Source organism: Actinia tenebrosa, unplaced genomic scaffold (assembly GCF_029948245.1).
Source record: "Actinia tenebrosa isolate PJP-AT-01 unplaced genomic scaffold, QUT_ActTen_1.0 PGA_scaffold0__85_contigs__length_37466705, whole genome shotgun sequence".
NCBI lineage: Eukaryota > Metazoa > Cnidaria > Anthozoa > Actiniaria > Actiniidae > Actinia > Actinia tenebrosa.
Window position 1 is genome coordinate 24,918,633 of NW_028292569.1, and position 14,335 is coordinate 24,932,967.

The window sequence follows — 14,335 nt, forward strand, 5'->3', positions numbered from 1 at the left end:
GGGGCGGCAGAGCAGTTTTTTGATTGGGGGGCTCAATAGTGAGTATTAATTAAAATGTCACAAAAAGTGGGGCGCTAAAGCCCCCCCCCCCCCTCCCCCAGCCCCCCCGGTTCCGCCGTCCCTGCCTTATTATTTTAAAGAAAGATTATTTTATGTTTGACAGTACAGTTAGACTGAGAGGTCAAACAAACCGAGAAGTTGACCCCATGAAAAAGCACATTATTATGCACTGTTTTCAATGCGTTCGGCTAATGTGAAGTTCGACTTTGATAATAGTCTTAGCTATGAATCAGAGATCAGCCTGCGCAGGAAGTTTTTCTCCTCTCAACCCTGCGAGAAGATTTCTGGCTGCAAGTGTAGCCATTTCCGTCCTTGTTGCGTCCTCCGCGCTACCAATATGAGGAAGAATAACTAGAAGAAAATAACGGGATAGTGAACGAAAAAATATCTAGTGGAAAACGTAAGCCTTGCGCAAAATCTTTCTAAATCGGGCAAGCGCACCTTTCGTAGACTAATACCCCAATAAAATGAAGCTGGTCGGTTTACAGAGGTTACTATATTAAGTGGTTATTGCATTGGTGTTGAAAACCAAGGGGGCCCCCTTCGTCGCAGCTTAATAGATTTTATACTTACTATCTGTGTTACATAACATTGGTCAAGCATCTGACCAAGGCGGTCGATTGAACTGGGGTGTTTATGCAGTGTAGTATTGGTCGCATTTAAAAGTTTTTTTTTCATGAGAACTAAATAGATTCACCGATCTGAAGATTTAAAAATTAACAGCTAGCTTACCGCAGTTTTTAAGTGTCAACAGCTTGTGGTCGGTTGGTAGAGGTTCGGGCACAGTTACATCCAGCCCCGCAGCCTGTTGCAAGAATATAAAAACATGATAGTCCTTTTCCACTTTGCTCAGGGTGACGTCGCTCAGGGTAAGAAACAAGTGGAGACAAAAGCGAGCGTCGAAGTCGCGATTGTGAAATTGCCTTCGTGAGGTGCGAGTGATCCTGGTTGGCTTGCGTGTGCTTTATTAAGCGTGCGCAAGAGAATATTACATCATATTCTCTTGGCGTGCGTTAACTAATACGTAATAGGAAATCGCACGGTCTCGAGTGCAATTCGAAATTTATAGGTACGACTGATGTTTTGAAAGTTGAATATTACAGGGTGGCGTTTGATGGGCTTCCTGTGGTTGAAAATTTTAGGCGCGCAGGAAAGTAAAGTTGAGCCAACGAAACATATATAATTTTTCCTTTCTTAGTACAGTAAAAATAGTTCTAACATTCTAGATTTTTACTGACTCCCTCTGGAAATGGAGAAGTAAAAGTAGTCACATATCATAAACTATCTGTGATGTTCTAAAATCATCATACCCTAATGTTTCCATTTAATAATGCATCATAAAGGTCATCTTGATTAACAACCCCGCCTCTGTGAAAACACATTAAGAAATTAGATAAGATTTCACGAAAAATACCACCGCCATGGTGTATACTGATTTACTATGTTTTGTCTTTTTGTCTGTTCAATTATTTTTTGCTAATATATTCCCAATAAATCTGATGGACGGAAAACCCTTTTGCATAACAGACGTTTCAACACAATTTCCTGTCCAGATTACTTAAGGCTAATCATAGTTAACAGAGAGGTATAGACCCATCTATTAACTATGGACAAATGAAGTACATAGACATACCTACTGGAGTTGACAAATATAGCAGAGGGTTTCATCTTGGAAAAAGCATCTTTGTTAAACATTTCTAGCACATGATGAGATAATATTAGTTTTAGTTTTAATCTTAGTTTTTGTTAGCCTCACAAAGCTTCTACTTTTGGGTATCCTGTGTTGTCTTTCCCTCTGACACCACATGACTCCCATAAAATAGAGTAGACTAGGAGATTTGCTAGCTTTTCTTACCATTAGTCTCAGGCGTCAATGCCAGACAGCCAACCACAAAGTCAGATTCTCTGAGTAAAGTATCAATGCTAACTGAGAAGGAAAAAAAATTAATAAACTAAAGTTTTACTAAAACAAAATCCTAACTTGAAAAGGTCTCTTACCATATGCTGCATTGACCTCTGCTTCAGCTGTAAAAAACCGGAAAAAAGAGAAAACCAAATATGAGAAATGGACAAAAACTGAAGACATAAAAAGGGCTGTAAATAATGTTCAGTATTACCTTGATTATGAGGGCTACGCCCAGAATATAATATCTTTGAAACACCAAAGGGTACAAGTCTCTTGGCAACTGCTACACCTAAAGACAAAAACAGGAAGGCATGAATGGATGGACAGATGGATGGATGAACAATGAAATGGATGGCGGGACAAACAAAGGAATGGATGAACGAAGGCATGAATGGATGGACAGATGGATGGATGAACAATGAAATGGATGGCTGGACAAACAAAGGAATGGATGAATGGATGAAAAGTATAAGAAAAGCAAGCATGTCTTGCATTCATATACATCTATTAAAAAACTCAAGGAAGAAAGTGCAGCATGAAAGTTGTACATTAAAATGACTGAGCAATATGTTTAAATACCAATTCTTCCAAGTCCAACAATCCCAACAGTGCTGCCCATAAGAGTTGATCCACACATCCACAGAGGTTTCCATGTGCTCCACCCTCCACTAAAGGCACCAACAAATAAAAACAATGAATCATATTAGGCCAAACAAAAAAATAGGTGTGTTTTCTGTTGCACGACCAACCCTAATTTTCTTGCTGATTTTTGCCGACCCTAATATTTTTTCATTCCCAAATGCACCACTGGGCTCCCAGTAAGCTCATTTCCACTGTTGTATCAGTAAAAAAAATCTGACCTACCGACCCCAATTATTTTTCTCATGCAACAGGAAACACACTTATTTTTTTGTTTAGCCATAGTGATATTGCTTTTCCCAACAACTTCACCGACTCCTAATTATGACCATACTAACAAGATACAGAAATGTAAACTCATGCTCACATGTTTGATCCAACAACATTGGGCATTATACCCTGGGTACTAGAGGCTTTCTCACTCCAGTGCTTTGATAACAAAACCTTGAACCAATAACAAGAAGCACTAGAGCCAGAGAGCCTCTAGAATTCAGTATATGGGCATTAGGAATAAGGTCAAAAAATTGTCATCTTATGAATCCAATTTAGAAAAAAATAACATCAGGTTCATATTTTGGACCATTACTTTGACCTTATCACCAATACTACAAAAAGATCTATCTTTAGTTGGTATTTTATTTAGTCTTACTTTTTGACTTCTGCTGCAGATTCGATAAGTCTTCTACTAGTTGCCAGTAACAGTGCAACAGTCAGCGTTGCCTAGAATGATCATTTTTTAAGGTTTAGAAAACACATTAGGGTGCATATGGTTCTATGACAGCCATGTCATTCAAATAAATAAAATATTATTTTGGCAAATAAGCACAATGAACATCAACAGCAACAGGAAGCCCACAATGTAAAGTCAGTGTAAATACTTACAGTAGCATCAGTGAGAACATTAGGTGTGTAACCCAGTGGAATGTTTCTGTATTTAACCAAGATTATTAGATAAGTAAAACATTATTAGGCCAAACAAAAAAATAAGTGTGTTTCCTGTTGCATGAGTAAAATGATTGGGGTCGGTAGGTTGAATGTTTTACTGATACAACAGTGGAAATGAGCTTACTGGGAACCCTGTGGTGCATTTGGGAATGAAAAAAAGGGTCAGCAAAAATCAGCAAGAAAATTAAGGTCAGTCGCACAACAGGAAACACACTTATTTTTTTGTTTGGCCTTAGCAAAAACACTGCATTGAGTGCTTGACCTCCAGTTTTCCTCTGCAAAAATTTAAAGTTCTAGATTCTTTTTGCAGTCAGTGGATATAGAATTACTGTGTCCATGCCATGCATCCCAGCCCTTTTTCAATCAGAGTCCCCTTCACCCGATTTTCTAAGGCTTTAATATGCTGAAACAGAAATAGTTCCATGCCAGTTCCATGCCTGTCAAACAAACTCTCCTCACATGTAGACGTGAAATGCAAGTTTACAACCACTGCACCCCCCCCCCCCCCCCCCTTTTGATTCTTCGAATTTAATAACAGTTCTCTTGTAATAAAATGAAATTAAGCAAATGAACAGTTCCTACTGCACCTTTTCTTAAGTTCACTAGTGGTCACATGATCATAGCCTACTGACATAGTACTGACAACTTTAAGCTGTTCACCTGTAAAATATCATAACAAGACATTGGTAATGCCATTAATTAGTAATGAGAGCCTGACTTGGAAGACTGAGCAATCACTTTTTGAAAATGTGTTGCTTAACGTAACTCTAACCTGCTGTATCTAACAACTCAGCATCAACCTTCTCAGTCAACAGGACATACAGCCCATCTTTGCCTTGAGCTCTTTTCAGTAGTTCTTCTCTTGGGATTGGGTCATCAGAGTCCCATACATCCAGCTCACAGCTAAGAAAGCAAGACAATGCAACAAAACTGGGCAAATAGACTTTATTTTAAAGAAATATATGCAGAGTAATAGCACTTGATTTAGAACAAAGTCTGAGGCAAGCACTATGTATTAAGACAGAGAAACAGAGCAAGGATCGAACTCATAAGGGGGTCCCTCAGGGGTTTCAGCATTGTCAACCAGTGCTATTTTATATAATTCTGCTAGTTACTGACCTGAGAAAAAATTATAATATTCAGTATGCATGCTTGATAATTCTTAAAGTCGTTTTCATACACACCTTTGGGAATTCCTCAAAATCTCCATGGTAGGCAGAGGCACTCGACGAGTAACTAGTACTTTATTATTTGCTTTCGTTGCTATTGTTCTTGTACAAATTAAAGCGGGCTTCCAAGCTCTCCTTAGAAGAAGCATGGTGGTGTTCCTATGCTTATATTTGTCCTTCAAATATTTAAAACTACTCGAAAAAGGCTAGAACTGTCATAAAAAATGGGGAAATTCTCGAGTTACTGCATCATATAATAGACCTTTTGTCAGATACTATAATTAGAGTGAAAGCGCGGTTTTTACGAAGTAAAATTAGACAAACTGAGGGAGAAATCGCTGCAGTTCTATAATCACGAAATTTAGCAGGCGTTCCTCCGTTAACACACCCGCAAGGGCTGCTGGATAAAACTTAGACAGTAAATTTGAAAAATAAAATGACTGCATAAAATTGAAAAAGACGATGTTAATTTTTTTATCAATGTTTGTATCGATTCCTTGCATTTTTGGTTCAATAAAGCCTTCACAACAATGGATAACTATATCTATATTCATTTACCTTGGGCTTCCTGTGGTAAAGCTTTCCTTGCACTGTACAGGGTCCTGAATGTGGGGTCCTAATCCCATTTCCAAGTCATCATTTTGCCCAAAACCCATAGTCCCAGCCTATGTAGTGCTTAAATCGCTATCCCATCCTTTGATTGTTTTCTTTTTTTTGGATCTCACTCCCTGTGCATGAAATCCCATTTTCCCAGCACAAAAAAGGTGAATTCCAGCTCCCATTTTTAACTCTTCAGGTCCCTAACCATAGCACAACCTGTCAGAGATATTACTGCATATGCTCAAAGAAGAGGGGAAGGTTGTTCAATGGTAAAGAAATCATAGTTATATGGTTTTATTTTCTCATCCCCAGTAACCAAGCAATATTCATATGCAAGGATAGAGTGATTTTACTTGCCTGTAATACAAAGTTGTATATAAGTAACTAACAGTACAAGTAAAAGAAAAGAAAGCAGTGGAATTTGTATCTAGTACTAAGTATTACATTGACTATTCTTTCACTGGCAAAGTAAAATCACTCTACCAAATGCCTCTGACTCTTTTCTTTTTTTTTTTTTTTTTGTGAAATAATATGTGGACTACATGTATTATTTTCTGTTGTAATTAGTTTATTGGTGATGGCTTAGACTTTGATTGAACGATGAATATATCATAAAACAAAGTCAAGCAGCCAAAGCAAATCTAGCACTCATTTCTTACAAATGTTTTTTACATTTCATACCTGAAATGCACACTACTTTTTCAAATTTGAGAACACAATTCCAGGGCTTAAAATAATGGCTTGATGTCGGACAATGTCAACCCAGAATTAGATCTTTGCATTGCCAGTCTTTTTGACCAGTAATGTTAAGCAATAAACAAGGTATGACTGAGCTAAAACTAATTTGGCCGGCCATCATGACTGGCAGCTTACCAACGATTATTTCAAGCCCTGCAATTCAATGCTCAAGGTGAAACGATTTTGTGGCAGAGCACATTGCTAGCAGGTGCTCTCACATCAATATTAGACATGTTATGTGAGTGAAGCTCTCGTGCATCATTCAAGCAAATATGTTATTATTCTGCAGTAGGAGCAGCACCAGATTCTGAACCCTCTCTACCGGAAGCCTTCTTGGTTCCTGAGACAATGTCATCAATACGAAGCAACAACATGGCAGTCTAAAGATAAATAAAATAGAAATGTTAATGTACAAAATACCTGACATAAAACCCCTCTATAACAAATCATACTGTGTGGTTCCAGAAAATATAAGAAATCAGAAATTCCCAAGGGGTGGGGGGTTAGAAGAAAAATGAAATTACAAGTTTTGTATAAGTCTTGATGGCGGGGAAAGGAAATTTTCTGGAATGAGGCATTGATAATTAAATAACAAGAGTAGCAAGTGCTTTGGTTTACCTCCAGAGCAGTTTTAAATGTTTGGGCCTTAACAGAGTAAGTATCCCAGACTCCTAGCTCAGTCATGTCCACTATTTCACCAGTTTCTCCATTAACACCCCATGTGGTATTCCCTGGAGTTGCATGCTTGGCCTGTTGGTGTTAACACAAGAAATGACTATCAAAACCATAATAATAAAAATTATTTATAATTATTTGAGTCTTGGAAATGTAAGAGAAAATCTTCAAACTTCAATAATGTATAGGGAAAGTTTGTTACTACATGATGTTTGAAGTCAGTGCTTGAAGAAATTTCCTCCTCAAACCTTCCAAACTTAAAAAATTTAAAATTCTTTTTTGCTGAGGTACATTGTGTACATGAAAATATTTCCTAGACTAACAAAACATAGGTGTTCTTTGACAGAATTAACGAAAATAAAAATTAAAAGAAATAGTTTGCATACCCTAAGTGCTGTGAGGGTTCTGATAGTGTTAGCTCCACAGTTTTGTATAAGAGTTCTGGGAATTACTTCTAGTGCTTTACCCACAGCACGGTATGGCCATTGCTGGATTCCAGCTACGGACTTGGACTTCTCGATTAATGCCTGGAATTAAGTTAATTAAGTTAACAGCACTGCACAGCACCCAAAAAACACTTTGTCCCACCTCCTCTCACCTCAACTAAACCTACTCAATCAGACCCCACACTATCCATCAACCCCACTTTATCCCACAATGCAACACCTCTAACTAACAGACCTCCCTTTAAACCTCCCCCACCACATTATACCCCACACTATCCATCAACCCTACTTTATCCCACAATGCAACACCTCTTACTTTCCCAGCCCACTTTAAATCTCACACCACAACAATTATATACACCTTTCTGCTCCACAGTTCATCTTATCTTACAACAACTGAACTGCCAATATTACTAGCTACTAACAATAGGAATTATTCCTGTCTGACTTACATGAGCTAAAGCCATTTCACAAGCACCACCTCCAGGGACAAGCCTTGGATCTTGGATCACATTGCGAGCAACGTTCATAGCATCTTGAAGGTTTCTCTCGACCTGATAAGGTTTAAGATTAAATGATAATGTATAATTATAAAATGCATCCTTTCCTATGCGTTTTACACTATTTAATCATCTATTTCATTTGTTATAGCAGTATAAGTTTCTCTAGCACAGGCTTTAAATTTAATTTGTATGAGTATAAAGAGAAAGACAATTACCTCATTCAAGATATCTTTACTTGCTCCTCTAAGTAAAATAGTACAGGCTTTGGGGTTCTTGCATTCAGTAATAAAAGTGAAATATCTGATGGGCAAATACAGCAAAGATAAAAAATATTAAAATACAATAAATGTATTAAAAAAAGAGCAGATTTAAAAAAAAGCCAAACTGAAGTCTTGGTTTAATCCCTGGTCAAGGCACTAGAAAAAAAAGTGAAAACCTGGCACCCTACATTAGGGACTTTGTATCCCTTGTAGCTTAGATGACTACGTTAAACGGCAGTCCTGTCTTCAAATAGGGATGTAAAGGGACCTGCATAAGAACCACTGAGGACGCTAATGAACCTTATCCATAACCACACTGACAGTGCTAGTAAAAGCAATCTAAGAATCTTCCCAATAGACTACTTAGTGTATGAGACATTGAATTTCATTGTTAACCACATTACAAATTACAACTGGTAATACTTATGGAAGGAAGATGAGTGGTAGAAAAACACAGGAGTATATTATTATACTATGTATGTGGGAAATCATTCTGCATCAACTACCATAAGAATTTGTCACTTACTCATCTCCAAATTTATTAATCTCAAAGAGACCAGCACCAGTTCCAACATCTTCTTCTTTAAGCTCATCAGTTCTATTAAGAATAGTAGCACCAGTGGCACGTGCAATCCTGTTGTTATCAGTTTTCCTGACTCTACGGATAGCTGATATGTTTGCCTTCATCAGAAAATGCTGAGCAAGATCTATATGGGTATTTAAGAGAATTATAATCAACAAGCATTCTGTTTACACCTACTTGCAAGAACGTTGTCATACGACATTAGAACATTAGTAATTCAGTGAGAAAGGAATACATTAAAAGACAAAAAAAAAGTTCTTCTTTTGTCTTTTAATATAATTCCTATCGCACTAAATCACTAATGTTCTATTTTCGTATGACAACGTTCTTGCAAGTAGGTGTATATTATTATTCGTACATGTGTATAAAAGTCATGCACACCTGAAATGCCTTTTTCTGTAATCACAAGGTCAGGCTTAACAGCAATGATGTCATCACACAGCTTCTTGATGTACTCCTCTTCAAGCTCTAGAATTCGGCTGTAAAATAACTTTCATCAATACTTATACAATATTTAAGAAAATAGGTTTTTGCATGCTCTCAGTATTTCAGTAGTAAGCACTTTAAAATGAACAAATTGAAGGCTAGTAATGCCCAATTTCATAAGCTTCCTAAGTATTGTACTACTGAAAAAAGCACAGATTTATTATAATTATGAAAAGAAAACTCCATTGTAGTTTTAAATGCTGTTTTCTTACACTTCTTTGCAAAGCAGGGCATACATATACAGATTGCATCAGCACTGTGCTCTGTTTACTAATACACCACAGTCCTTGACCAATCAGAGTGTGTGTAGTAGGTGAGGTAGTTAAACGATCTATGGTTTTATATACCACTTACTTGAAGTCTGTTTCACCAGAGATTTCTAGACTTGTCTAGAAGGTAATGATAGAACAAAATATATTGGACTCTGTATATTTTGCACACGCACAGTGGACACTTGTCAATTGAATTTATCATTGTTAATTTTTTTACCTGGCTTTCTCCCTTCTTGTACTCAAGGTTACAGTCCAAAAGCACAATTCTAGGGTTTTCAATGCGTCTAAAGTAAGAAAAGCATCAAAGTAATTAGGGTATGATGGATAATTTGTAAACCATAAAGAATTTTATGGAAAATAAACCTTTTCATTCTGCCATGGGTTACATCCTTGTTGATCATAACGCCAGAGAGTACTCTTGAATCTTCTATATCACCACCAGGTACCTAAATAAAATTACACCAGAGCATTTAATTAGACCTCTTTGGTTTTGGGTGTAATGAAGAAATAAAAAACGAGCATGCATGCTGTGTGCAGTTATAAAGTATGTGAGGGTTGGCAGAACACAAGAGAAGTGTTAGGAGAAGCACAACTCATAGCAGAGTGCTTCTCGACCCTTCTCGAGTGATCTGACAATCCCCAAGTGCTTTATATTTCCACACAGCACAGCAAGCAAGTTTTTTATGTCCTTTATAAAATACCAATTACATGAATGATTAAAATGAAAGTATGCCAGTGTGCTGTGTTCTGTGTGCTGTGTTCTCTCATAAAGCACATGCTCCCAACCAATTAGAACGCCAGATTAGAACGGTTATTTTATAAAGGCTTTTTCTTCAAGGGTTTTCTCTGGGTTACTGGTTTTCTTCCCTCCACAAAAACCAACTCCGAAATTTGACTCGCGATTGGCTACCTCTCATACATGTGAAAACATTTTTATATTTCCACGTAAACACGAGGCTAGTCAGCGGCTAGTCAGCGCAAAACAATAGTTATTCACATTGGTTGCCATATTTGAATTCAGTGTATTATTTTATTTTATTTTTTGTATCAGTGTATTATGAATTATTATTGTTTGACAAACCTTTTCTACTTTGGCATAGTTCTTAATATCAATCTCTTTTCTGCCTCCTCTATCGAGAGCAACTGTATTGACAGCATCTAGAGCTATGTTGCACGCCAAGTCACCCCTGAAATGATAAATTCATTCAAATATTAAATAAATAAATAGAATAAATTATTAGTAGGGCATGCGTGCCGAACTATTAGACTTTGAAGGATTATTAAGTTATTATTATCACCATCATCACTATTACTATCATCAACATCACCATCATCCCAACCATCATCACCATCACCATCATCACTGTCATCGTAACATCACTATCATCATCATCATCAACATCATCACCACCATCATCATCACCATCATTATCATCATCACCACCATCATCATCACCATCATCATCATCATCATCATCACTATCGTCATCATCATATTCATCACCACCATCATCACCACCATCATCATCACCATCATCATCATCATCATTATAGGAAGTCTGACCCAGCAAGTTGCCTAAAAGAATAGATATACTTTCTAAAATCGGTGCTTACCATTTATTGATAAATTTCGTACCCACTGAACTCCTAATAATTTTTAACATTTCTTCTCTGTCTCCAACATCTACAGGTACACTATAACATACATGGTACAGAGAAAGTTATGAGTAAAATACTAAAAGATCTTACACCAAAATGAAAAATATTTGTACCAAACTATAGCATTCAATATGAGGAAAACCTAAGAATCAAGAGAAATCCTTTAATAAAGAGAGAATCCTAACAAAAATTACTTACATGTGGCCCTAAGTTTGAGAATCAAATACAAGTCCTCAGAGGTAGGGAGAAGGTACAGTGTACTATCAAAACACCACCCTTAATTTTTCAACGACTGAAATGCATTGGGTCAGATTCTAATATCACCTCATATCATCAGTGTCAAAAAATCCATACATTGCAGCTTCTCTCTCTTGATTGAGTTTAGCATGTCAATTTTTTTCTTTATGAATAGATGTAAAGTCTAGTCACTAGTGTCTTCAAGATAAGTGACATGATAACATGAGAACAATTATATGACAAGTATTACCTGACTTGGTTTTTAAGAATATCAACAAGGTCATCCATTGCTAGGCGATATGCTGTTATAATCTGTGTAGGGTGCATCTGTTGTTCAAGGAAAGGTTCAGCAAAAGACATGAACTCTCCAGCTGTAGAAATAAAAACATTAGTTTCAGTGGCCTGGGCTACCTGTGTTAGGAGGAAGGTCGCCATACCTGTCAGTAAAACAGTCAACATGTTTGTGGGGTGTATGTGTAAGGATGATTTGAGCAAACAAATTCACCCACTAAGCAGGTCCAGAGGACTCTATACCATCATCAATACTATGAAGTCTTACCGAGTATAATGACAGAGGTAGTACCATCACCAACTTCTTCATCTTGGGTTCTGCTTATCTCTATCATTGATTTAGCAGCAGGGTGTTGTACTTGAATCTGAAAGATAAAACATTCTAATGTTTAACATAACTGGTAACTTATATGCTTATATGTACATTACTGGCCTTCCCTGTTCTACCACCCATCACAAAGTATTCTTGTATTAAATCATTACGATTTAGATTACCTCTCTTAGGATAGCATTACCATCATTTGTCATCACCACACCACCCATGGGATCCATCAACATCTGCAAAACAAAATTTAGTTTAGAAAATCATATAACCTGTGTGTGTAAAAATGTTTTCCACCCCTCCCCCAAAGGAAGGAAAAAGGAAGAGGAGGGGGAGCTATAAGGAGTGGTTATAGGCAAGGTACAATTCAAATCCACATGTGACAATACACATTTCAATCTTTATTACTTTACAAACCTTAAGCATTGCCCTTGGACCAAGGCATGTTCTAATGACATCTGCTATAGTCTAAAAAGAAAGAAATATATATTTGATATTCAAGTTTGTATTAATATTTATTATATAATTACCAATGAAATATCTATTTTTCTCTATTTCGAAAAATTGATATCTTCACACGTGAAAATAACATGTTATTTTCACGTGTATTTTCACGTGTGAAAATAACACCATTGCGATGGCTATTCAAAAATACATGGAAATAATTGCCTGAAAAAGCCAAAACATACTCCATTGATAATTATATAATAAACAGAATATTACATGGGCGCTTGGAGATACGAAATTTATCTTCTCGTGTTGAAAATCTCTCACTCGTTCGCTGCGCTCACTTGTGAGAGATCTTTTCAACACTCGAAGATAAATTTCGTATCTCCGCGCGCCTATGTAATATCCTCTATATATCTCTTAATACCAAAGAGCATTTGACACTACTGTATAATGTACTGACAAAGATGTGGGACAACTGCAGCCAAGGACACTGGAGCATCTTAAAAAGTAGGGTGGCTTAGATTGCAAAATATGGCAGACTACTTTGCAGAAGACTAAAAAGAAGGGGTTGATCCTTAATTTATTTTTTGTGGATAATAGCTAAAAGTGTGTGTGTGGAGGGGGGGGTGGGGGGCCGTTCTCTACATGACTGTAATTGCAGCTCTACAATGTATCATCTGTCAAATATGTCAAAGGCATTATGTTTATAAAATTCCTATGCAATGTGATCAATCGAGATCGGATTTGCCAAAATGTACTGGATCTTAGCCATCATTAACACCCCTCCCCAGTTTCACAATGTACGTCTCTGCATAACTATTACTTTGCGAATCTATCTATACATTATGTGCACACACATAAATCTGTTCTGAGCACCAATATCTTACACAAAATCAAGTGGAAAAGGTTCAATATGTGAAAGAGTCACGCCCATAATTTTAGAGTAAGGAAAAAAAATCAAGAAAAAATAATTCAAACTTTTATTTCAAGAATATATAAAAGGTAAAATACACATAACCCTGAAATAATGCAAACTTCTGAGTCAAAAGCAACCCGATATACGAATTTTCTAATTTTGGGCGATGTCTTTGACTAGAAATTTATATCTTTAGGAGTTCAATAATATCAAGATCTTGTCACTTGTCATCCTAAAACAGGCCAATCTAACCTTCCCTATCAATCGAAAAGCATCACAGCACAACCTTAGGCTCAAAGAGGTATAAAAATCTTCCTATAACACGATATTAATGGTAGGAATAGCTGGCTTCAATGTACGAGAATTATACACAATGTCATTTTCATGCAAGAATATGTACAAGAATTTCAAGCGATTCGATCCAAAAAAATTAAACTTTTCGCTACAAATTTTACTCCAATCAAAAACATAATTATCAAGCATTTAGTAATTCAATAAATCCAAAGGTTTTGAGTCTTTCATAGTTCTTTAAAGTAGTTATTTCTCACCTTTGCTGCTTGAACATTAGAAAGCTGAACTTTTCTTCCTGACTCTCTTTTAGTGTTCTGATCTGTAGCAAAAATATCCTCGTTAAATACAATTTGCACCACTACCAGTCTCAAATAGGCTTCAGAGATAAACTATATACTTACTAAGAACAATTACGGACATCTTTGTTAGGATTTAATATGTTTTTTCTAAGGTTTTTAGGGTCGAAATTTCACCGGTAAAATTCAATATGGCTGCCGCCTGCACGTGTTGGTTGACAACCAGATGAGTGGGCTGGGTGCTAGTACTTGAAGACGTGAAAGATTGGTATCTAATGTGACAGACAGACAGTCTCTGCTACTGGCGAGGATTTTCTAGGTCATATAGATAGATCGTTTGAGTGCGCAAAGACACATTTTACTGGAAATCACTTTCTGAGAGTGCCCGGATTGAGTTGAGATATCCAGTTTTACTTCAAAATTTAGTTTTGTCCATTATAAGATCTGCTTCATTACGTGAATGAGGAAAGCGCGTTGAAGAACGGGCGGTATGATTATCCAATGATTGATTGACCTAGCATGTTCGCGTGAGATTCTTAATCATTTTACACCTGAAGCTCAGTTAGCCTCTAATGAATATCAGGATAACAG

At 36.8% G+C, this 14,335-nt stretch overlaps 2 protein-coding genes across 2 annotated transcripts; both read right to left on the minus strand.

Moving 5' to 3' along the window:
- Positions 1-111: 111 nt before the first annotated feature.
- Positions 112-5,086, minus strand: LOC116306132 (glyoxylate reductase/hydroxypyruvate reductase). Its single transcript, XM_031716176.2, has 13 exons — positions 4,735-5,086; positions 4,323-4,453; positions 4,138-4,210; positions 3,488-3,533; positions 3,255-3,325; positions 2,546-2,634; positions 2,178-2,255; positions 2,059-2,085; positions 1,916-1,987; positions 1,694-1,757; positions 1,371-1,428; positions 793-865; positions 112-411 (listed from the first exon to the last, which is right to left on the minus strand). Exons 1-13 carry the CDS (start codon positions 4,866-4,868, stop codon positions 290-292), a joined length of 1,038 nt encoding a protein of 345 aa, XP_031572036.2. The 5' UTR covers positions 4,869-5,086; the 3' UTR covers positions 112-289.
- Positions 5,087-5,597: 511 nt separating this feature from the next.
- LOC116306122 (T-complex protein 1 subunit gamma) lies at positions 5,598-13,995 on the minus strand. The gene is made up of 18 exons (XM_031716167.2): positions 13,850-13,995; positions 13,706-13,767; positions 12,209-12,259; positions 11,965-12,027; positions 11,738-11,834; positions 11,429-11,549; positions 10,897-10,977; positions 10,364-10,469; positions 9,646-9,728; positions 9,500-9,566; positions 9,365-9,399; positions 8,906-9,003; positions 8,468-8,648; positions 7,897-7,981; positions 7,631-7,732; positions 7,119-7,259; positions 6,676-6,807; positions 5,598-6,437 (listed from the first exon to the last, which is right to left on the minus strand). Exons 1-18 carry the CDS (start codon positions 13,866-13,868, stop codon positions 6,336-6,338), a joined length of 1,626 nt encoding a protein of 541 aa, XP_031572027.1. The 5' UTR covers positions 13,869-13,995; the 3' UTR covers positions 5,598-6,335.
- Between the last annotated feature and the right edge of the window lie 340 nt (positions 13,996-14,335).